The 22,181-nt window shown below is 41.9% G+C and overlaps 2 protein-coding genes across 2 annotated transcripts in view; one reads left to right on the top strand and one right to left on the bottom strand.

Moving 5' to 3' along the window:
- The window catches only part of LOC119894257 (RNA polymerase II elongation factor ELL), a 27,807-nt gene extending 7,739 nt beyond the window's left edge, over positions 1–20,068 (bottom strand). The window contains exons 1-6 of the mRNA XM_038706917.1: positions 19,912–20,068; positions 17,167–17,214; positions 6,650–6,777; positions 5,988–6,142; positions 3,345–3,586; positions 1,045–1,169 (exon numbers count right to left, since the gene is read on the bottom strand). Of these exons, the coding sequence (XP_038562845.1) occupies positions 1,045–1,169; positions 3,345–3,586; positions 5,988–6,142; positions 6,650–6,777; positions 17,167–17,214; positions 19,912–20,049 (836 nt within the window). The 5' untranslated portion in view covers positions 20,050–20,068. The remainder of the gene's footprint in view (positions 1–1,044; positions 1,170–3,344; positions 3,587–5,987; positions 6,143–6,649; positions 6,778–17,166; positions 17,215–19,911) is intronic.
- fkbp16 (FKBP prolyl isomerase 16) overlaps positions 20,060–22,181 on the top strand; it is a 37,637-nt gene continuing 35,515 nt past the window's right edge. Inside the window, exon 1 of the mRNA XM_038706918.1 lies at positions 20,060–22,181. Coding sequence (XP_038562846.1) covers positions 21,737–22,181 — 445 coding nt within the window. The 5' untranslated portion in view covers positions 20,060–21,736.

Raw genomic sequence — 22,181 nt, 5'->3', positions numbered from 1 at the left:
TAATATCAATGAAATGACAGGAGTAAGAAAGACCGACTCCAACATATGAATAAAGTAGAGCAGAGAAATCTGGAGTTTACAGTATTTACAGGCTATCACAGTTTTATCACACTTGGCAAACAATTTGATGACTACAATTGTAAGCTTTTTACACTTAGCAGGGGAGGTGAACAGAGGGGGTTGTGCAATCAGCCAACAGGACTTGAGCCTTTTCCAAAATGCTTGTGAAGCACATGGCCCGCATGTTTACTGGCAGGCAGAAAAAATGTATGAGGGGAGGAAGCTCACCCTGAAAAAGCTCAGCCTTGCTCCTCTGAACCTTCCACACTAATGCCATTTGGCAACACAGTGCAGGGAATATTTTCCACTGCTTTGATGTGTCCATTAAGAGATTCATCAGTGCAAAGAAGTAGTCATTTAGAAGCTCCCCTTTCAACATGATCACAGCAGACTTCCACATTAATTTTAGTGGCCTTTCTGTATTAACGCCAGCACTGTCAAAACGCATCCATCCCTTAGTCCTTTCTGCATTATCTGCCCAAATAGGTCTCTAAAAGTTTAAAACAACTTTAAAGTAATAGTCTGGCAATTTGGGAAATACACTTATTTGCTTTCTTGCATAGAGTCAGATGAAAAGATTGATACCACCACTCTCATGTTAGTATGGTAAATATAGGGCTATACCCAGAAGGTGATTGGCTTAGCTTAGCACAAAGCTTACCTACCAGCAACTCTAAAGCTCAGTTTTTGTACGGATTAAACATACAAGATATGTAACGTGTTGATTAGTGAGCTTTAGAGGTGCTGATAGGTGGATTTTGTTATTTTCAGTCAGAGACGAGCTAGCTGTTTCCCCTTCTTTCCAGTTTATATACTAAGCTAACGGTCTGCTGGGGAGCAAATAAGCAAGTAACAAAAAACAAATATTAAACTACTGCTTTAAAAAGGTAAGCAGACCATTTAGTTATACATTTCCAATTCCTTCAATGGAATAAAACACAAAAGATTTTGTTTGTGAATTATTATTAACGTAATATGCTATACCTGATCAGGAGCCTATGAATGAGTTGCTTCTCCTCCTCTAGATATCCAGGCCAGTCTCTGTGCACATGTCTGTAGAGCTCATCCTTGAGAGAGTAGCTGTGGTCTTTAGGGTTCAGTTTACCAACCTTAAAAAACCAAAGTGCCCAATGTTAATTAACCAACAGAAAGAAGACAGACAACAACAGGAGGAGAGGCCAATTGAGGTCATAAAAGCTGTGCGCAAACTGTGTTAACCTGCAGTGCTGTAACACAGTGGGTCTATATTGTTTCTGTGGTAAACAGTTTAACCCTGCCCTTATTCTACTTAATCCTGTTGATACAAATCTAGTCAAACCAACCACTTTCAATTCTGAAAGTAGTCAGATTCCAGCTGGAGACGCCCCACCCCTCTCCTGTCAAAACACAATCTTCTTCTCCAAAGATAATTAAAGCACAGCCCTAATTACAGCTACCAGCGGCTGCACAGTCTCCACTTGATGATTGCAGTGGGACACTCAAACATTGTGAACACAGGAAATATGCTTGAAATAAACTTTCTGGCATCAGCTTGTTAGAGCAGAGTTTTACAGCTGTCCAACGTTATGCTGTTCATTAGTATCATTAACAGAATAGCATATTTGGGACTCATTAATGTTTGTAGCTTCAATCCTTCACCTGACATCAACTGACACTAAAAGCAGCTAAATGTGTATTTGTCAGACCTCACATATTGGTATTTTCACTGCTCAAAAAAATACAGGGAACACTTAAACAAAACAATGTAACTCCAAGTCAATCACACTCCTGTGAAATCAAACTGTCCACTTAGGAAGCAACACTGATTGACAATCAATTTCACATGCTGTTGTGCAAATGGAATAGACAACAGGTGGAAATTATAGGCAATTAGCAAGACACCCCCAATAAAGGAGTGGTTCTGCAGGTGGTGACCACAGACCACTTCTCAGTTCCTATGCTTCCTGGCTGATGTTTTGGTCACTTTTGAATGCTGGCGGTGCTTTCACTCTAGTGGTAGCATGAGACGGAGTCTACAACCAACACAAGTGGCTCAGGTAGTGCAGCTCATCCAGGATGGCACATCAGTGCGAGCTGTGGCAAGAAGGTTTGCTGTGTCTGTCAGCGTAGTGTCCAGAGCATGGAGGCGCTACCTGGAGACAGGCCAGGAGACGTGGAGGAGGCCGTAGGAGGGCGACAACCTAGCAGCAGGACCGCTACCTCTGCTTTTGTGCAAGGAGGAGCAGGAGCAGCACTGCCAGAGCCCTGCAAAATGACCTTCAGCAGCCCACAAATGTGCATGTGTCTGCTCAAAAAGAAACAGACTCCATGAGGGTGGTATGAGGGCCCCGACGTCCACAGGTGGGGGTTGTGCTTACAGCCCAACACCGTGCAGGACGTTTGGCATTTGCCAGAGAACACAAAGATTGGCAAATTCGCCAGTAGTGCCCTGTGCTCTTCACAGATGAAAGCAGATTCACACAGAGCACATGTGACAGACGTGACAGAGTCTGGAGACGCTGTGGAGAACGTTCTGCTGCCTGCAACATCCTCCAGCATGACCGGTTTGGCAGTGGGTCAGTAATGGTGTGGGGTGGCATTTCTTTGGGGGGCCGCAGATGGTACCGAGATGAGATCCTCAGACCCCTTGTGAGACCATATGCTGGTGCGGTTGGCCCTGGGTTCCTCCTAATGCAAGACAATGCTAGACCTCATGTGGCTGGAGTCAGCAGTTCCTGCAAGAGGAAGGCATTGATGCTATGGACTGGCCCGCCCGTTCCCCAGACCTGAATCCAATTGAGCACATCTGGGACATCATGTCTCGCTCCATCCACCAACGCCACGTTGCACCACAGACTGTCCAGGAGTTGGCGGATGCTTTAGTCCAGGTCTGGGAGGAGATCCCTCAGGAGACCATCCGCCACCTCACCAGGAGCATGCCCAGGCGCTGTAGGGAGGTCATACAGGCACGTGGAGGCCACACACACTACTGAGCCTCATTTTGACTTGTTTTAAGGACATTACATCAAAGTTGGATCGGCCTGTAGTGTGGTTTTCCACTTTGATTTTGAGTGTGACTCCAAATCCAGACCTCCATGGGTTGATAAATTTGATTTCCATTGATAATTTTTGTGTGATTTTGTTGTCAGCACATTCAACTATGTAAAGAAAGGAGTATTTAATGAGATTATTTCATTCATTCAGATCTAGGATGTGTTATTTTAGTGTTCCCTTTATTTTTTTGAGCAGTGTATTTCATCATTAGTCGACAATTTGTCTACATAGCAATGTACCAGATGTCTCACCTCATCCAGTACTGGGGTCAGGTCAGCCTTGTCCTTTGGACTGGCCCGCTCCCTTTCCAACCACAGTAGCAGCTCAGGTTTCCTGTAGGGCTTTAAGGCCAGGAGATGAATGATGCGATCCCTCAAGGGCCGGTGTGCCACAGGGCTAGGAACCAGGCTCCTCTTGTTGCTGGGGGAGTGTTTGTTGCTGCTATCTGGGCCTGATACCAGACCCTGCTTCCTCTGGACCTTCACGCACTTACCTAAGATCAAAATAAAGGGACACACAGCAAAGTTTAAGATAAGACAAGTGCAAGTTTTTTTGGTCAGTAATAGTAAAGCAAAAAGTTATCATGGCAGTGATCTAAAATTGTTTTTGAATAGCCAAACAGTTGCTACCCCACACAAAACTAGAGATGAGCAACAAGATTATGACTGATCTGATAACAGGACAGCCAACATGTTATTTCTAATCCAGTCCTCAGGCCAGTTATACAAATCACACCCTGATTTTGAAAGAGAGGCCTGCACGAGAGACAACCTCGTACATTTTATCTCCATTATATCTCTCTGCTGTCATGCAATCTGCTTTACGTACACGCAACAGATACAGTACGTGCAGCACTTTCAGCTCACTCTGAAAAAGCAATTTACATACATAAATACTGTTCTTGTGCACCTTTCTGTGTCGGTGTGAAGAGGCAGTGTTGCTGCGAGTGGAATACAGTGAAACGAGTTGACAGTAGGGTTAGCCTACTGCTGAGTAAACAGAGGCGCATGGAAACTAAAGCAACTAACACAGAGAGGCCCTTTCTTCCTGTTGCAGTACTAATTCAGTTGGACCTAGGCAGGCAGTGCTTATAGATATCTGCAGACCGTAATCTCATTACAACTTTAAGCCATACTTGGAGGTTTCTATAGGTCGAAGACTAACTGCATTTTCATAGAGACAACATGGTAGAAGTATCATGTATAAAGGATGTTTTACAGTACAGTCACACTGTTAAAATTATAGATCCATACCCTTTAAAAATAATTTCAGTTTTACCAATATAGAGTACTCCTTCTAAGACTCAAATGGAGTCAATTTAAATCTACTGTGCAAAATGCAACAGTTTTGCAGGAGCTTGTTTCAACCTTGAATCAGATCATGAAGATTTATGCTTCCTGCACTGAAACAACCTGTACTGCCACATTTCAGACAAGCAGCAACTAGAACCATTGTTTGATGGTAGTAAATTAAAGCAGCTGGAGGGAAGTTTTAAGACTCCCAAGGCAGCTTTTTTAGTTTTCACTTAGGATAACTGACGTGCTTTACAGAGTTGTGGGTGTTATTTATGAGCATTGACCAAACACTAAAAATATCTACCCATAATAGTGTATCGATGGTATTGAGGAAAGTACTTATAAATGCTAAAGTAGGACATAAATTATCAAAAAGATTTTTTTTAAAACACTGACACCAGGTGTGCACATGTTTGAGTTGCCTATTTGTCAGCGCCTCCTTTCCCTTGAATGCAACTGAACTTTAAATCATACATTATTATCTAAATTGAGGACATTTTTCTACTCTGTGATTTGTAATTGTGAGTTGGTATCTGGACATTATTTATGATAAGTATAGCATTACTGTACCATGAAAAGACAGTCACCACAAAACAACTGTGTGCTCTCCACTGCATATGATAAATACTTTGATCTATAACTCGTTTGTTTACTCTTTCTGGTGTCCACGAGAAAGGGACATTATGGGCTTGAACAGACATGTTAAAGTAAAATGGGATATCCTGTAGCTGCATGTTTCTTATCAGGATCTCTCGTGTCTTTTACAACATTTATTAGATGCATAAATGTGCCAGACATGTTAAATTTGTTTTGTAAAAGCCCCTGAGAGACTGCTTCTGCAGTAAAGCATAGCATGTAATGTTTAGAAACCGGTTCTAACAGCTGACCTCTACAGCAATTTCCCTAAACATCATGTTGCAGCATTGGGCTGTTTCCATTCATAAACTATAATCTACACAAGCATTTAAATTCACAAGGGACCTCTAAATGTCACATTGCCTCATGGCTAGATCATTTTAAAGTTGCAGCATGGCCAATTTAATCGACAGCGACTCTAAACTGTGACTCAGGCAAGGAGAAGGCAGTAAATAACGAAAAATTAATTGCAAGAAGGAGATCCTCCATGTTAGGCCCAGATCACTCCAGGTCAACCGCTGCCTCCTCTTTAGATGATATATTTTATCAAATTAAAATGTATTAAATTCCTGTCAGTGTCATTACATTTTAGACAAAACTTAATCTGCATGAGACTTGTTAGCAGATACTTCTGGCAAACTCAATCATATTAATGGTGCTGGCAGGAAAGCTGGCACAGTGCCTGAGCAATCTGGTCAAAATGAAAGGAGCATTACAAGAAATAGAGGCATCCCTCTCACATGAATAATTGCAAGGCAGCACTTTGATCAATTATGTGATAACTTCCACGCCATATGGCAATTATCAGCAGGATGAAATGGTGAGAAGCAATGGTTTAGAAGCTTTCTGGGAACATAAAATCTCTCCCGTTATCTGTCCTTGATCCCTACGTGCTTGCAGGTTACCATGTACAACTGAGGCCTGAACATACAACAGAATACAGCCATTAAGGCGAGAGCTTACTTGGCCCCGGCTTGATCTCAATTGCTGAGCGGCTCCAGATGTCTTTCTCCACCTGAGACATGCGCTCCCGGGTCGTCTGGTAGGAGTCGTCTGTGGCACAAACTGTGATCTTGTCCTGAATGCTGCCTTGGCCCTCCAGTTGATCCCTGCCCTCCCTGTGTGCAGGAGAAAGGAGGAGGGAGAAGACTCAAGAGTTTAAGCCTATAGAGTTTCTGGTTTGGCTCAATTAACTAGCATTTGTCAAACACGAGCATGAGGGACTCTTGCTCTCATGGTGTTGTCTGACCCACACATTGTTTTAGGTGACTTGTGTCTGCATGCAAAGTCTAGTCCTGTGTTATAAAGCGTCAGTTATAAAGGCTAAAAGACTTAAAACAGCTGTCATCGAACTCTTTAACCAACCCGTTGGCCCCGCATAGCCACAAACACTACCTCTCTGTTCTTGATTATTACTAGTCACATTTTAGGTAAGCTGTGGAATCCTGGCCTTTGGGTGTTATTGTAGTCTTGTTTGAATATAGCATGACGGCGTTGCAGTCTGTTGTTGTTATACTGAAGAGAGAAGCCACTGTTTGGTAAGACCTGTGGTCTGAGTCTGACACCAAATTTACTACGAATTCCATTTGTGGTTGACTGTCGAAAGAGTTATGTGTGCTGCTTACCCTGAGACATACTGGTGAATGCAGTCGAAGCTGGACTGAGGCTTGTCTTTGCTGTCACTGGATAGGTAGAACGAGAAGACTCTGAATCCATCAGGAGACTCAGGGGTCGGCGCTGGGATCTTTATGTACTATCAAGACAAATAGAGAAACAAAAAAACAATGAGTGTAAAATTATTAAAGGCATTATATAGGAGAGTATAAATATCTTTATAATGAAAAGTAAAAATAAAAGACATGCAAGACCTTTATTTGAAGTTTACAAAACACAGTTTTAGAGTGTTGTCTAGCACACTCTGACATGGTTGATTGCATCTGTTAGCATTGCTAATTTGAGGGCTGTGTTATGTAATAAGAATGTTTTATCTCTCCCAGATGTAGCCTGATCTGTGAAACACACTGGATAAAATAAATCAACCAATCAGCTTCTCTTATTGAAACTGATTAGAGCTATCTTGACTCACTGTTTTTTTCCCTTCACGCAATAAATGTGACCTAAATAATCTCTGTCTTGGGCCAATCACTGAGGCTCCATGGTTCCTCCCAGGTCAGGGATGATGACCTGTAGCCAGTCATGGGAGGAGCCTGTTGAAAGGCAAACCATAACAATAGTGTGGTGGACAGATTTTTCACTTGGGCGATAACCTCGCCTGTCACAGACTGTCCACGGCTCCCTAGCAACACACAAGCCAGCAGGGTGAAGTCTATCTCTGTCAGGAACCTGTTACATAAAATGACCCAAAAACCTACTTCCACTAAAAGGACAGTTCAACATAGAAAGTCATTAACCAACAGGTAATATGTCCTTTAAAACACATTTGGCAGTGGCTCTCAAACACTGCCTGCAGCTGTGTTTCAGCCTGAAAATGGACAGTTTAGTACTTTTGTTGATAGAATGTCCTAGATTTGGCAGAAGCCCGATGATTATCAACCATCCTTGACAAGCATGAATACGTGTTTACAGATGAGTTGTACTTAATGTGAGATGGCCGCAATAGCTCACATTTTTCATCTCTTTCACAGACCGCGTAGTACTACCACCTCAGAAGCTGCCTCTTTAGTTATCAGTTGTAAGTGATTGATTATAAGCTGACTGGCAGAGAGCACAGTGTCCCTAGCAGATGTGGCAGGCAGGACTATAGCTGTCACAAATGCCCAGTCATGCAGCAAAGCCATAAGCAGTTTTTTCTTGTTGTTTTTTTTTTTTTACCACGGAGCCAATGAACAGCTCCTCTCCCCGACACCCCTCCTCCTCTTCTAAAACCCAACGCATGCCATTCACCCTACCCCCATCAGCCTCCAGCTCTCCTTCATATGCACAAGCCCACCCATGTCAACACAAAACGCAAAGCAGCCCACAACGCCATGTACACTTCAGACACACAGCTGACCATTAATTCTGACCTATTTATGTCTGACCGTTCGCATGAAGTGGTAAAGCAGAGTCCTGCATATGGGTTTTTATGCTAATTAAGACTATCAACCAAAAAAGCATCAAAGTGAGCAGGGACAAGAGGCAAACCAAGTCATCAGAACCTACTGCTACAAGAGAGCAAAGTAGTAGCCGCCATGACCAAAATTAGAAGCAACAAGTCACTAAATGGGGATAATGACGTAGACCAAGGCATGCAGAAGAACGGCATATGAATGTGCTTTAAAATGAAAGTGCTGCTAAATAGAATGTAGTGAAAAGCGAATATCTCTTGTGAAAAGATGGGAGCGCCCATTTACACATTTAGCATTGCAATAGTGCCACCACGTCACCTCTTTCAGTCGATGGCAGCAGTATGAGCCCCCTCCAGCCATGCATTAGATTTGCCTGTCAACCCCATCCATGCCACCGTGCACACTTCACATTATAATTCTAATCAATGTCACTCAGGTCAGACTGTTCAGAGGTCGCACCCGTTTATTCACAGCTTCCTTCTCAAGCTTCATAACCATATGTCATTTAACCCATTAGTTCCCTGTTCCTGACTCCTAAAGCAGAGCCTGTCTGTCTAACACCAGGATCACAAACTTAACCCTGAAAGTGGAGCAAAAAAGGAAATCCTCAAAAACATTAGACGCTAAACTTGAAACCCAAAGGAATAGTTTGACATTTTGGGAAATGCACTTATTCGCTTTCTTGCCGAGAGTTAGTTGAGAGGATTTATAACACTCGTCCAGCAGCCAATTAGCTTAGCTTAGCACAATGACTGGAGACAGGGAAACAGCTAGCTTGGCTCTGTACGATCGTAACAAAATCTACCTACCAGCACCTCTAAAAACTCACTAACAAAACTGCTAGTAGAAGATTTAAATATCAACTTATGCCGAAAATTGACCACATATTGTAACTGTAGTAAGAAGAGATCAGTCATTACATCAACAAACTGAGTCAGTAATGTCAGTTACACAGTTTACATCTAAAGTCAGCTAACAGTAGCCACAAGAGCTAAACCGATAATATTGGGATTATTCGCCATTATCAGATTTTTTAAACTCTCATATATCGATATCTGTATCAAAAATGCATTGAGTCAGGCTATAGTAGCCACTCTATGGCTACCGGTTCATACCAGACCAAGTAAGGCTGTAGATGCAAAACCCCTGGGTGTTGCATTGAGCAACAGTACATTTTATTGTTCATGAGTTTAGGTTCATTTGTAAGAGGAACAACGTATATTTCTTACATAAAAAGGTATTTAGTTTTGCTTTAATGGTCTGAATCTTTATGGAATCTAAAAACCGTGTGTTTATCATGTTTGGAGATGAGTCTATTGCTGATAATGCCTAAGCTTTCTATCTTTATAAATAACATTAAGATGATGTTAACTGGTCAGTCATTTTTGCTGCATACCAACAACAAGTAAATCCAACTTACCAACTTTGCGGCAGTCTGAAAAACCTGAAGTTTAAAGATAGTCAAACAAAGTAGTCCATTGGACAAAGTAGTCCATTTCATCATCATCCCACCCAACCTGATGAAATAAACTCTGATGTTTGATGTGTTTAGTCAGTGTCCACTTGTGCTGACAGGTTTGTGATCTGAAGCTGCTGTCAGTCAAGTATTAGGTGTCAGTTTACATAGAGACGCTGAGTCATAGACATCTCCATATGGAGCTTTGGTCTTATCCCCTGAGGCTGTGTGTGTGTGTGTGTGTGTGAGAGAGTGTGTGTGTTGTTGTTTTGTCTTTTTTAGGAAGCTACAAACTCCCACAGGGCACATGCAGGGGTCAAATATCTAGCTGACGGTTTAGGCCCCATGTCAACAGAGAGAGATACTATTATCAGTCAAACTTTGTGGAGTCACCACACACAATCATCAGTGTGCACAAGCACAAATAAAAACGAAGACTCTGAACTTTTTATCCTCAATTTAAAGGTGAGCAACATGGTTAATGAGTCACAAGTACACACGGAAGGGGGTTTAAAAGTTCTCAAATTGGCAGAGTTCAGATACAGCTAATAACAGCTCAGAAAAATACAGCTCCAGTATTCCCAGGTCAAGGACTGGTGAGTCATCTATACAGACCGACAGAAGCTCTGGTTACATGACTCCACCAAACTGCATGCTTACATCCAATATTTACATCCACATCAATACTTTGATATACATATAGATGGTGTTAATGTGGTGGTACTCTGGGACACAAAATGAGACTACTATTATGAAGAATAAGCTGAATTCTGGTAATGACCCTTACTTAGGCAATATAGGCATGAATAAAAAAAAATTCCAAAAACATGATGTATAATTTGAATTAGCTAGTCCTGCGGTAGGAGTTATTAAATCAGCATTATGTGTCCAGCCTGGAACAAGAGAAAGAATTACACTCCATAGTATTCTAATTATGATGGTGCAAACCCTTAAATCTAATGATTAGAGAAAAGCTTTATGGGGTGTTGTTCATGAGAGTGTACTGTTAACATGGGTCAGTTTAAAACAATTAAATGGCTTCATAAAAGCAGTGAGAGCTGTATTATCGTGGTATGAGTAAAGTTTAGCCGTTAGCTGACAGTTACAGTCAGAGACACCAAATGGCATCAGAACAGCAATCCTTAGCACCTTGTCAGTACAGCCCCCTATGGAGCGCACAGCCTAATACAATAACTGCCTCTCTGGCCACAGCTCAGCCACATCTGCTACTCCGGGGCCCGTGTGTTTGGAGATGTCAAATACTTTCAAGCTGTTATAAGGTGTGAACTGGACTGGAACAGAAAATCTTGGCAGGGGGCTCAGCAGTTGAACAAGGACAAAGGACACCATCGGCGATGTCCTTGTAAAATGTCATCGTTTAACATCCCGTGCATGTTAAAACTGCTCATCTTTGATGGGGATAAACAGAGTTCTTAACCCTGCTATTTGGTGAGGAAGGAAAAATAGCTTCACTAAAGAGATCTGCTCCCCCCTCACCCCCCGAGTCCTGTGCTTTTGCAAGCCAAACATCTGCAGGGAAAGATGAGAGGATAGTTTCTCTCTCTGTCTTTCCTTTCTTTGCTCTGCAGACGAAAGCGAGAAGGCAAGGTTCCCCAGCTCTGGTATTTGGCATGGCAACACTGAGATGGGAGCAGGCGCCTGAATATGTGATTTACTCTGAAGTCTTTGCCTCCTGCCCCTGTCTGTACTGACACTAGTTACCATTGTCTTCTCATCTGAGCCTACTCAGCCATAGCTGCTCTGTGAGCTGCCCGTCTTTTGTTCTAGCGTCTTCCCCCACAAAGCTGAGTGCAATGGGCTGTCGGCCCGCCTGGATTATTCATGAACAGCGGGGACGTGTGGCTGTGTGTTGTTGGGGGGTGGGGGGGGTGCATGAGCCAGTGCATGAGGGATGGTCCTAAATAGTCTTCCTTTAGGAATGTGCCGCGCAACTCAGCAGAGAAGATATGTATGGATCCTGGCTGGGGCAAGTATATTTTATTTTTATGTTGGTGCAAAGGCAAGACCACACATCACTGAATGGCCTCTAAGTTGAGGCTTTGGCCTGACAGTAGAAAAACATTAAAATGTGTCTGCCATGTTTCAGTGTCACATGCTGTCAAGCAAGTGCAGTGATGCTGACAAACAATGTCTCAGAGAAACACAGGGGTCATATTCATTATTCTTGTCCACTGTCCCCGAGCTTTGTACAGTATGATCAACAATTCCACTGTGACTCATTTGTTAAAAACAAAACGCGTGACGCATCACCTCTTATGGTCTAAATCATGCTTTCATTGAGCCTGGGTGGATGTGGTGGTTCCTGCGCTTGAGGATCTATTCATTGAGGGGGGTTGGTAGACAGAAAGGCAAAAAAAAAGGTGGGCTGGGGGTGGGAGGGGGCTGACGGGAGTTAGTGTGGGGATATGGGGATGGGCAACTGTCAAGCATCCCCCAAGGTACTGCCCGTTATGCCAAGGAGAATCAGTCTTTTTTCCAAGAGGCTGGGACTAATCTGTCAACCTCAACAAACACTCTCCGCCTCGCATCGCCTTGCCTCCCCTCCCCTCCCCTTCCCCCGACACCCCCATCCTGCCTTCCACTTCATACACAGAGGGATGGAGATTTTTAAAGCCTGTTAAGTGATAGGACACTGTTTCCTCTTTTTGCAATATATAAAAATAAACAAATACATTTCTTTTTAGATGCACTTATTTGCATTAGATGTTGATGGGATGGAAATTCGACTTCAGATGCAGATGACACCAATAGTGTCCTCCCCTTGTTGATTCCTAGCTGTTTCACTGGAGCAATCCCACAAACCACTTGGATCGTTGCACTATACTCCCATTACCGGACTTTTCTCTCCACACAAGCAGGCAGTCTGTAATCCTTTAACAATTCACAGATTGTCCGTTGGAAGGTATGTACAAACCTGATTAACTTGCAGGGAAACTTGAAGAAAGAGGGGAAAATCCAAAACATGCACCGATATGTGAGGTATAAAATCAGGTTGCATGGACTGAAGAGGCTACATGAGACACTCTGTGTGCTTGAACTGTCAAACGTACAGGTTTAAGAAACGACAGGTATTTTTCATGTGACTGCTGGTGATTTGCCTTATGAGCTCAATAGTATCCCCATTGCTTGTGAAACTATGATAAGTAAACTACATTAGAAAAGTTTAAAACTTCCTGTTGATATTCATGTTGAAGTTCCCTGTTGATATCTAGGTACACTATCCTTTACGAGGTGGAATTATAGAGATCACAGTAAGACAAATGTAGTGAAAACTGCTTTGGCCTACTTTATGCAGTGTGTAACCAGGATTACATAAGTCTGTTAAAGCCCTCTATCTTTAGGTTAACAATAGCTCTCTGGTGTTTGACGGCTTTGAAGACTCCTCACTACTGTATACAATAACACTGCCCATGTTTACCTGCAGTGTTGCTCATATCCTGTTGTGCTGCATCTTTAAATCGAGAAAAGAGAAAAAAAATGTTTGTGATAAGTCTCCTCAGAAGCCAGAGTCTGGCCTCGAGACTGTATGAAATATTTTCTTTTTGTCATCTTGGTCCTGTTTTTACAATACCAAATGACTTATTCGATGATTAACAATTGACAACTTTTCACAGTAAGATTGTAACATTGATCAGAGGTCATTTAAATTGTGATTTCTGTGTACTCATCTAAATATCTTAAGGAATCCTATTTGAACATATTTAGATGGTAAAATGAACACAATTATTTAATTTTTAATTTTATTTTACGGAGTAATAGTTGACATTTTTAGTAAATATGAGCACAACTGCCATCAATTACACACAACATAATTAGTATTATATTGTGACATTTCTCTGACTTTTGTCATTTTAATAATTTTGAGTCTGATAACAATAATGGAGGTAAATGACCACACAGACGCTACCACTGCCCAAGCATTTTTGATCACTCTAAAACATCCCATAATCTGTTTTCCCAGTGAAACATAATCACCAAGTCCTTTTCAGGTTCATTGCTTTTTATTTTACCTCAATGCTAATATTGTGTGGTTGTTTAGATTTAATCTTTCAAGGCTTTGCTTGTGAGTTCAGGGATATCGAGCCTATAACTTGTCAACCAGTATTTAAATTTACATATTCTCTCAGTTACTTTTTCAAAGCAGCCTGTGTTGTTATTGTCAGTTTTTCTCACTGCTATTTCCAGTTTCCCGGGGTGACGATTACATCTTTAGTCTGAAACGTTCTGGATTAGCTTGGAATGTCAATAAACAACGCAGAGCCACAACAACAACAACACACAACTCTGCATGTGTTTCACTCTGTTTCTAAACCTGGCAAATGCAAGTTTTTTTATATACTTACATATTGCCAGCTTTAGTCACACTGCCTGCCCAGTCTGTGCCATTGCTTTCTGATCTTTTACAGCACTCTAGTAACCATAAAATACTCCGAAATCCCTTGTTTGAATAATGACAGAGGAGCTAACTGAAGAAAAGTCCTCTTTAACTGTAGGATCTCATGAGGCTTGTTCCTAAAATATACTATATGATCTAAAGATCCTAAGGCCAAATACCTCTGCGTAAACACAGTGGGCCTCAGACGAGCAGAGAACACAGAGACTTTTGCCTCGCTTAACACATCTGGATGAATAGAGCGGCGTGTGCCCTTTCAGAAACACGTGGGACAACTCTCCCTCTCACTGCTGTGCCACTGGGAGAGGACGGCTCTCAAACCACATTCCAGTTATTGTTATTCTAATTAGCTTCCAGAAAAAAAATTGATGTGTGCATGCACACATACGCACTCGCACACTGCAAAAGCTTATTTGCAGTGCGAGCAGGAGGCGAAGCAAAGCGGCGTGGTGGCGGGGGGTAGAGTCAGAGCAGCCGTGTGTGAGATAGAGGCCCTGATGTCTCCCAAGGATTCAGCCAAGGCATGGGGTGAAATGGCAAAATAATCAAGAAGGCAGGCGGGAGGGAGCCCAGGGGGAAGCAGAGCCTTCACACACAGTCATCATGATAATATTTTTAAAGAGCAGCTATACATTCCCTTCATCCCAACACAGCGCCTTTATGTGACAGCTGTGCACATGAATATAGGCAGGGCCATAAACAAAAACAATTACTCCGGCAACTGCAATTCAACTGCAATGAAACTGGTGTCACACCTGACACAGCACAACATACAGTATTCATATGTGATGGCTGCGTTTACTACGACAATATCACGCTCATAAAACATATATTCAGTGGAACAAAATAATAATGAACCACTCAGCCACAACGCCGCGCTGTAATAGGCGAGATACAGTGCTCACTAACCCATACAGAAGTCTAAGTGGAAATATCAAGGAAAAGAAGTATGTGAAGTATGTGTACTGTAGCAATGGATAAAACACATTTCCCAATAAATATGCACCCTGTAGCAGGGCTCTAATAAATAAGAACTAACGCAAGCTTCATTTCTCACTAAATGGATATAGGTCATGCCAACAAGCAGGCAGCGTTGTCAGCCCGGAAGGGAAAAAAGCACTAGGATGTGAAATTCCAGGCCATGGGAACCCAGATCAGCTCTGAATATATTCCTTAATCCCTGGTGATTATTTCAAAGTAATCCAGAATCTAATTTCTTTTCAACTTCCATCTTTAAAGAAATGTGAAAAACAGTATCTTTCCACTTCCCTTATTTCTTTATGGTTGCATCACAGTCTCCCCTTTTTTTATTTTAAAATTTCATGTCACTGCTCCAGACGCTAGTTATTGATCGAACCCTTTGACTTCACTGTCCTCCAATATCAGCCAAGACTCTTTATACCCTATTTAGACGAGTGAAAGTATATATATATATATATATATATATATCGCAAATATATCTAGATTGCAAAGCTGAATTTCTTATTGTCATCTGGAAGTTTCACAGTTGCCTTTAACACAGGATTCAGACGCATCTACAAGCTTTTTTGTTTCATCGCATGATTACAAGCTTGGCAGACAATTTACAATAGGAGGGCGAAAAGCTGAAAACCTCAGTGTGCTATTTCTAGATAGGAGCCTTGTCCCCTGATACCGCTGAGCCCTGGTGTGATGCCAGGACAGTGATTTTGAAGAATTCCCTGGAAGTGCCTCTTTACAGTAAATGCGACATGAGCCGGCGTGGACAAAGATCAGAAAGAAGCAGTCATGGCTTCTGAGATCGAGCTGTATAGCTGGCAACTGTCAGTGGATGCAAACCTCCTCGTTTGTAAACATGACCTCATGAACCTCATGCTGCTTTTGGGGAAGGGATGAGCTCCAGCAAACACTTACCCAGCAAATAAAAGCCAGGGGAAATACCTAGATTTGTGATGCTGTAAGCCTCCAACCTGGAGACACAGATAGGTCTACTGGTTATCTTCTCGGTCTGTTATATGCCAGACTGCCATGTTCACCAACATCCTCCCCCCACTAACGGCTTAATCTGGCCTCCCCCACCACCAATGGTTGGAGCTACCTCATTAATGCCCAATCGTCCAGCTCGGGGACTATTGTCAGAGGGGGAGGGAGCCCGAGCTTGAATTCCGCAAAGCAATTTGAATATGTAATGTGCCAACCGAGATATAATCACCAAATCCTATTCAGTGATTAAAGAACACTTAAATTGCACTCACTTAACATTGCTTCACAGAAAGACTCTTTTAAGCAGGTTAATCTGCTGCTCGTTTTACAGATGTTTCATTACGTGTTTACACATATATGCTTTTGACGTGTTTTGCGTGCTGCCTGGATTAAAAAATTCCACCGCTCCTGTATCATTCCTGCATTTCAAATCTTTCATGTCTGCACAGAGACAACAGGCATGGAGACATGAGTGCTCCCTGGGGTTCGCCATCTCCTCTATTACCTCCTCCCCCTCCCTTAACAAAGCCTCCCCAGTAGCAATCCTGACCCAGTAACCTGGCTAGCAGGCTGGGGGTATAGCGTACGCTGTTTTAGGGCTCCCAGGGCCCATGTGAGCACACACGGCCGGCATTTGTGTACAGAGCAAAGTCACTTTCGTCAATGCAATCGGCTCATGCAGGGATTAGAACAGCTCATTTTAGACAGGGCTGAGTGTGTGGTAAATGTGTAGTAGCCTAGCAGGCAGAGTCATGGAGGGTGTAATAGTGCCCCGGCTAATCTGGCCAGACACAGGCATCTTTCTTTACAGACAGGAATGCCCTCTTGCTTTCAGTGCCAAGAATACCTTGTCACTGTATATACACACACAGTCAAGGATATTTGACACAATATATGTATAACTGAGCAAATGAATGACACCTTTCCCTCAGACTTTGGGCTCTGGTGCATTTCAAAGCAGCCATCTTCTCCGTGTTGATCACTGGCTCTTTCAGTTTCGATTTTCTAAGAAATAAAACAGTCCTGCGCAACAAAACCCACCAAATAAAATGACACTAAAATCATCCCAATGTTTGGAACGTCACAAGGCCGACCTCTTGGATGCATGTAAGCACTCATTGAATGCTTAAGAATCAAATAAGATGTGCAGAGGAACTGTCACAAGTGTGCTCCACAGCGAATCAGAACTAATTAGAGCATTCAATTTCTGAAGCATTAGGGAGAGTATGCAAAACATCTTACCCCCTGGCTCTCCTTGAAGCAAATCGCTGGCTGATTTGATAGTGATGCCTGAGGATAAAGAGAAAAAGAAGAATCTGGTCAGTGATTCAGGGATCATGTTTAATCTAACGGATAGCTCATACAATATGAGTGAAAATAAATAGCCATTGTTCCAGCTCTGCTCAGTGGGTTTCTCTAGATAACAGCTGTCTGGCTTGATGAGACATGGTTTGGTGAACTTTCCTCTTTAGATGCCAAAATGTTGCCATAATTGCAATATCCCTGATGAATGACTGCCATTTTTCACATTCCTTCAGAGGAATGTGTGTGATTAATCGATCTACAGAAAACTTTGCTCATGTCAATCAGTTTGCTGAGCATCTTTGTGTGTGTGTGTGTGTGTGCTTGTGTGTGTGTTTTGGCTGATTTCCCCTCTAAATGATTAAATGAATAAAGATCTCAGAGGAAAGACAAAGCTCCAATTATCTTTCTTTAAAAAGGTACTTTTTATAAGCTTGTTTTTGTTACTGTACTGCTCTCCAAGACCACAGTGTACCTGGCTTAAGCTCCCAATCATCATATTGTTTCTCACCCTCCTTCCCTTCTGATTAAGCAATATTAAAATCATAAAAAATTTCTGCCTTTGAGGCAACATGATACATGATTAATAGATGGGAGACTATTATCTGTGACGTACAGCTGTGCCCGTGATTGACAGCACTCTTAATTTATTATTAATAGTTTTGGGAAATGTCTTCCCTATTGAGGAGTATTGTTGTGATTTTCTTCATCATAAGTTAACTTTTAATAATGAATGGAATAATGAATATTAAAGTGCAGAATGTTTGTTACATATTACAAACGCTTGGTATTTATCCTCCTCAGCTGGAGCATTTGGACCATTTATCAACAACTTATTTATAACTGCAGACATGATAGTTTATTAGAGAGTGAGAAACACATGAGTGTGTAAATTATCGATTGCCAACATTTAGAACTGCATTATTATAAAACAGAAATGATGAACACCAGCCAGCCTGTTTTTACAACCGAAAGTAGTTGTTAATGGCTTATAACGGATCTATATGGCATTAGTAAATGGTTTATTGAAGCCATTATTTACAATTTACTTCATACAAAGGATGCCTAATTAGAAAGTGGTAAATACTAATGAGTTAGTGGATCAACAAAAAATCTGTGACTTTTCGATAACTGATTAATCATTAAAGTCATTTATTAAGCAAAAGTGCCACAAATTCACTGGTTCCGACTTCTCAAATGTGAATGCTGGTTGTTTTTCTAAACCTGCTGTAAGAGTACACTGAACGTTGTCGGTTGGACAAAACAAGAAGTCTGAATGGAACAACTTTGGCTCTGGGACATTGTGAAATGATTTGTCAATCAACAGAAAGTAACTCTGCAACTATTTAAATAATGGATTCATTGTTTAAGTCAAGTCTAGTCTAAGTCTATGATTCTATCTTCCATGATTGTTAAATGAATATCTTTGGACTTCTTGTAATTGTGATCAAATTTTATAGACAATTAGCCTACTTGCCTACACACACACACACACACACACACACACACACACACACACACACACACACACACACACACACACACACTGTGGTCAGTCCAGCCGTCTAAAATGGTATTGGACTTGGAAAACTTTTGCAGTCACCTCTCCTGCCTGCCCGTTTTGGCCTTGAGGAAGCTGTCAAGCTGTGTGAGCTCTGGACTTTACTTCACAGACCAATGAGCTCCGGAGCTGGGCGGGCTTCCAGGCGAGAAAAAAAACGCAAAAGACATTAATACACAAGAGCCAAGCAACAACTTGACGAGCACTGCCACCGAGCCCTATGCGGACTATAGCCTACTGCTGAACCACCGATTCCCACATCCAGAGGGAAAACACTCCAACTAAATGAGCCTCCAACTGTAGTCATAACTGTGGGACTAACTGTCTCTTATCAAGTGGTGCTGTGGGAAAGACCATTTGGATAGACTAAATTATCTCGATCTAATCTAATGGACCATAAAAGCAATAAAACAGTATCCTGATTCGGAGGAGTTGAATAATTTGCCTGATAGCTTGTTCATTAATTTATTCCCCAGAGCGAAATAAGCAGAGAAAAACAGCCCTTTAAAAAAACATTTAATGACTGTCATCTGTGTTCGCCCGTGATCTAAATCATGAATTTCAGATGTAATGTAGGCCTATGTATAGACAAACAGAGAAAACAGCAGGCTTTTAAAGCTCAGGGCATAATCACAAACCTCTGTCATATGGGAAGTGTAATACATTTTGTTTTTTCGGGAGATTACGCATGGGTAAACAAGCAGACATGCAGAATTAAAAGAAAAATACCCTGACCCTGCTCAGAACAAATTTCACTCAGGGTTTAGAGGAGAATTTAATGAAATCCCCTCATTCATCAAAGTCTACTGAATTGCCTGTTATGATCACAATAAATCAAGCTTTGCCTGCCTTCTACTGTATCACTGCCAGAGTAAACCGATACATACAACATTTATCAGCTTTTGTCGATGAGATTTGAGCAGCGCACGAGCTGTTGGACAATGTAAACTTTACTTTCCTACCAAAAGGGAGAAGAAGCTGCGTCTCCAATGGGGATTTTACAGTTCCCTGAGTTGGGAAGCGATTAACAAAATGAAAATTCAGCTGGGAAAAACACACACACACACACACACACACACACGCACACACAAGCTCCAAAGTTCAACCCGATAATTTGGTCTTACCTTCAGGTTCTGGTAGGCTTCGAGGGTCCGGATGGCAGTGTCGGTGAGTTTGACGTGATACAGAGTTTTATTCGGGGTGTTTTTGTTGATTTTGCCACAGGAGAGCCCATACCGATGCTCCTGTCTCAGCGCTGCCATTTCTACAACTGAACACTACTGGCGACATTCTGCCTGAAACGTCACGGAGGAGATAGATGGTGGGCGGGGCTAACACACAAAACACATACACACACACACAGACCGAAGAAGCACGAAGTATAGAAACTATTTTACTTTCGCTTTCCAGGTCACTCTCGTTGGCCAGTTGTGCCCTCGCAGCCTCCAGCCTGTAGTGTATCTGTGATGTATTTTTCCTCTGAGTTGCATTCCTCCAAGATGCTCCTCACAAGAATTTGGTTAATGCACCCTATGTGTTAATGCAGTACACACACATACACACACACACACACACCTGCAGACTAATATATGATTGAAATATTTATGGCATTTTGGAAATGACATTCATATTTATTTGTGCAGTGCAGAGGAACTTTGTATAGAAATTGTCATCACACGTCAAACCTATGAGAAAACCTTTATTTATTTATGAATAAATAGTCTGTGGTGGTGGTGGAAGTATTTAGATAATTGAAAGTACAAATACAGCCATATAAAATCCTCCATTACACATAAAAGTTTTGCATTCCAAATTTTACTCTAGTAAAATTGCAAAGGTATTATCAGCTAAATGAACTCTGTACTTATTCAGTAGATTGGACCCTTTCAGAATGTTATATTATTATGCAACTCACCATTATTTTCATAATAGATTAATAATTAGTTTCTCAATTAATCAATTATTCAGTTTTGAGAACAAATCTATGTATCCTAATGTACCATATATATTTGTGTAATCGTTGTCTGCTGAACTAAGTGGTCGACGGGGTGCCGTATTTAAAATGCACCCATGGAAAGAACAGACTCTTCCTAGTTAAATACTTACAGTTCAGCATGTATCTGTAATTTAAGGCTCAGAATGTAACATTTATTTTCTCAATGAACCTGACAAAAGCAAACTTTATTCAATTACTTTCATGGGTTAAACAATTGCAATGTTAGGAATAAACGTGAACATACCCAAATGAATTATACACATCATGTGAAATGTGTATCCTCCAGCAGGTTTACACCCATAAAAACATTGGATTTAATCTGTAATCTAGTGTCATTTTTACAGCCTGCAAGTTATCACTGCTCTGCTATGAGCGCTGTAACACTTCTTAAAAAGTGAAAATAAAAATCTCCTAACGTAACTCAAAGCAAATTAAGTTACGCTTGTATCTCCCGAGATCTTATTGGTAGATTGCGTTCATGGAAACTGTGTTATGGGGCACGACGGTGAAGTCATTAAGAAGCTTACAGACGTTCTGGCAGATTAGGTTTTTCTCTTCTAATCCTTCAGATTACCACTGCACAAGCCTGCTGGCTGGGAGTGCTTCATTGCGCTGCGCAGTTTCTTTACATTGATCATTTTTTATTGCTGCCACATCACTGGACTACGTAGACTTAAGGAGGACAAAAGTCAGTGAGAGAGGAGGTCAAAGTGAACTGCAGAAATTACATATCTGCAGGCACGAAAAAGCTTCTTTTTTTTAAGAACTGTAGATGAAGCCAGGAATTAGGGAGGCACTCTGAGTTGGATTTAATGAAACGCAACATGTATTTTTGTACATCATGGAAATATTCTTTTGGTTTTGACAAAGTGTAGAAGTTCAGAACAGAAGTACTAACCTGCGCCTAAGTGGAACATTAGCTGGACAAAGAGGATCATCTCTTTTGGAGACTGATGCAGATGGTGTCCATCGCTCTCTGTAGTGATATGGAGACAGAACCACGCTGTGAAGAGCATAAAGACGCTGCAGTAGAGCCTACAGAGCCTGACAGGGACAGTCACACCGAACTGGCCTGTGGGCCTGCAGAGGAAGGCAAGCAGCTGTGCGGGAGAGAGCGGGCTGAAACAGAGAGCTCTGCAGGAGAGGGTAAAAGCACTGAGATAAAAATCCCCACTGATCCTGAGCGAGAAAGTGGAAACACGGAATGCAAGGAGCGGAGGAAACTGAAAAAAACAAACAGCTGGAAGATGGTACGATTCCAAGACCCATCAACAGATGATGATGTGTTGGAGAGGGACAGCTCAGCAGAGAGTCTCTTTCCAGAATATGTGACGAAGGAGTGGACTTCCTCGACCTTTGAGGAGCTGTTCTCAGCAGAAGATTGGCAGGACATCACAG

Source organism: Micropterus salmoides, unplaced genomic scaffold (genome assembly GCF_014851395.1).
Source record: "Micropterus salmoides isolate LMB-PRFRI ecotype aquatic unplaced genomic scaffold, ASM1485139v1 Ms_hic_scaffold_8, whole genome shotgun sequence".
Classification (NCBI taxonomy): domain Eukaryota; kingdom Metazoa; phylum Chordata; class Actinopteri; order Centrarchiformes; family Centrarchidae; genus Micropterus; species Micropterus salmoides.
This window is presented reverse-complemented; position numbering and strand designations above follow the sequence as displayed.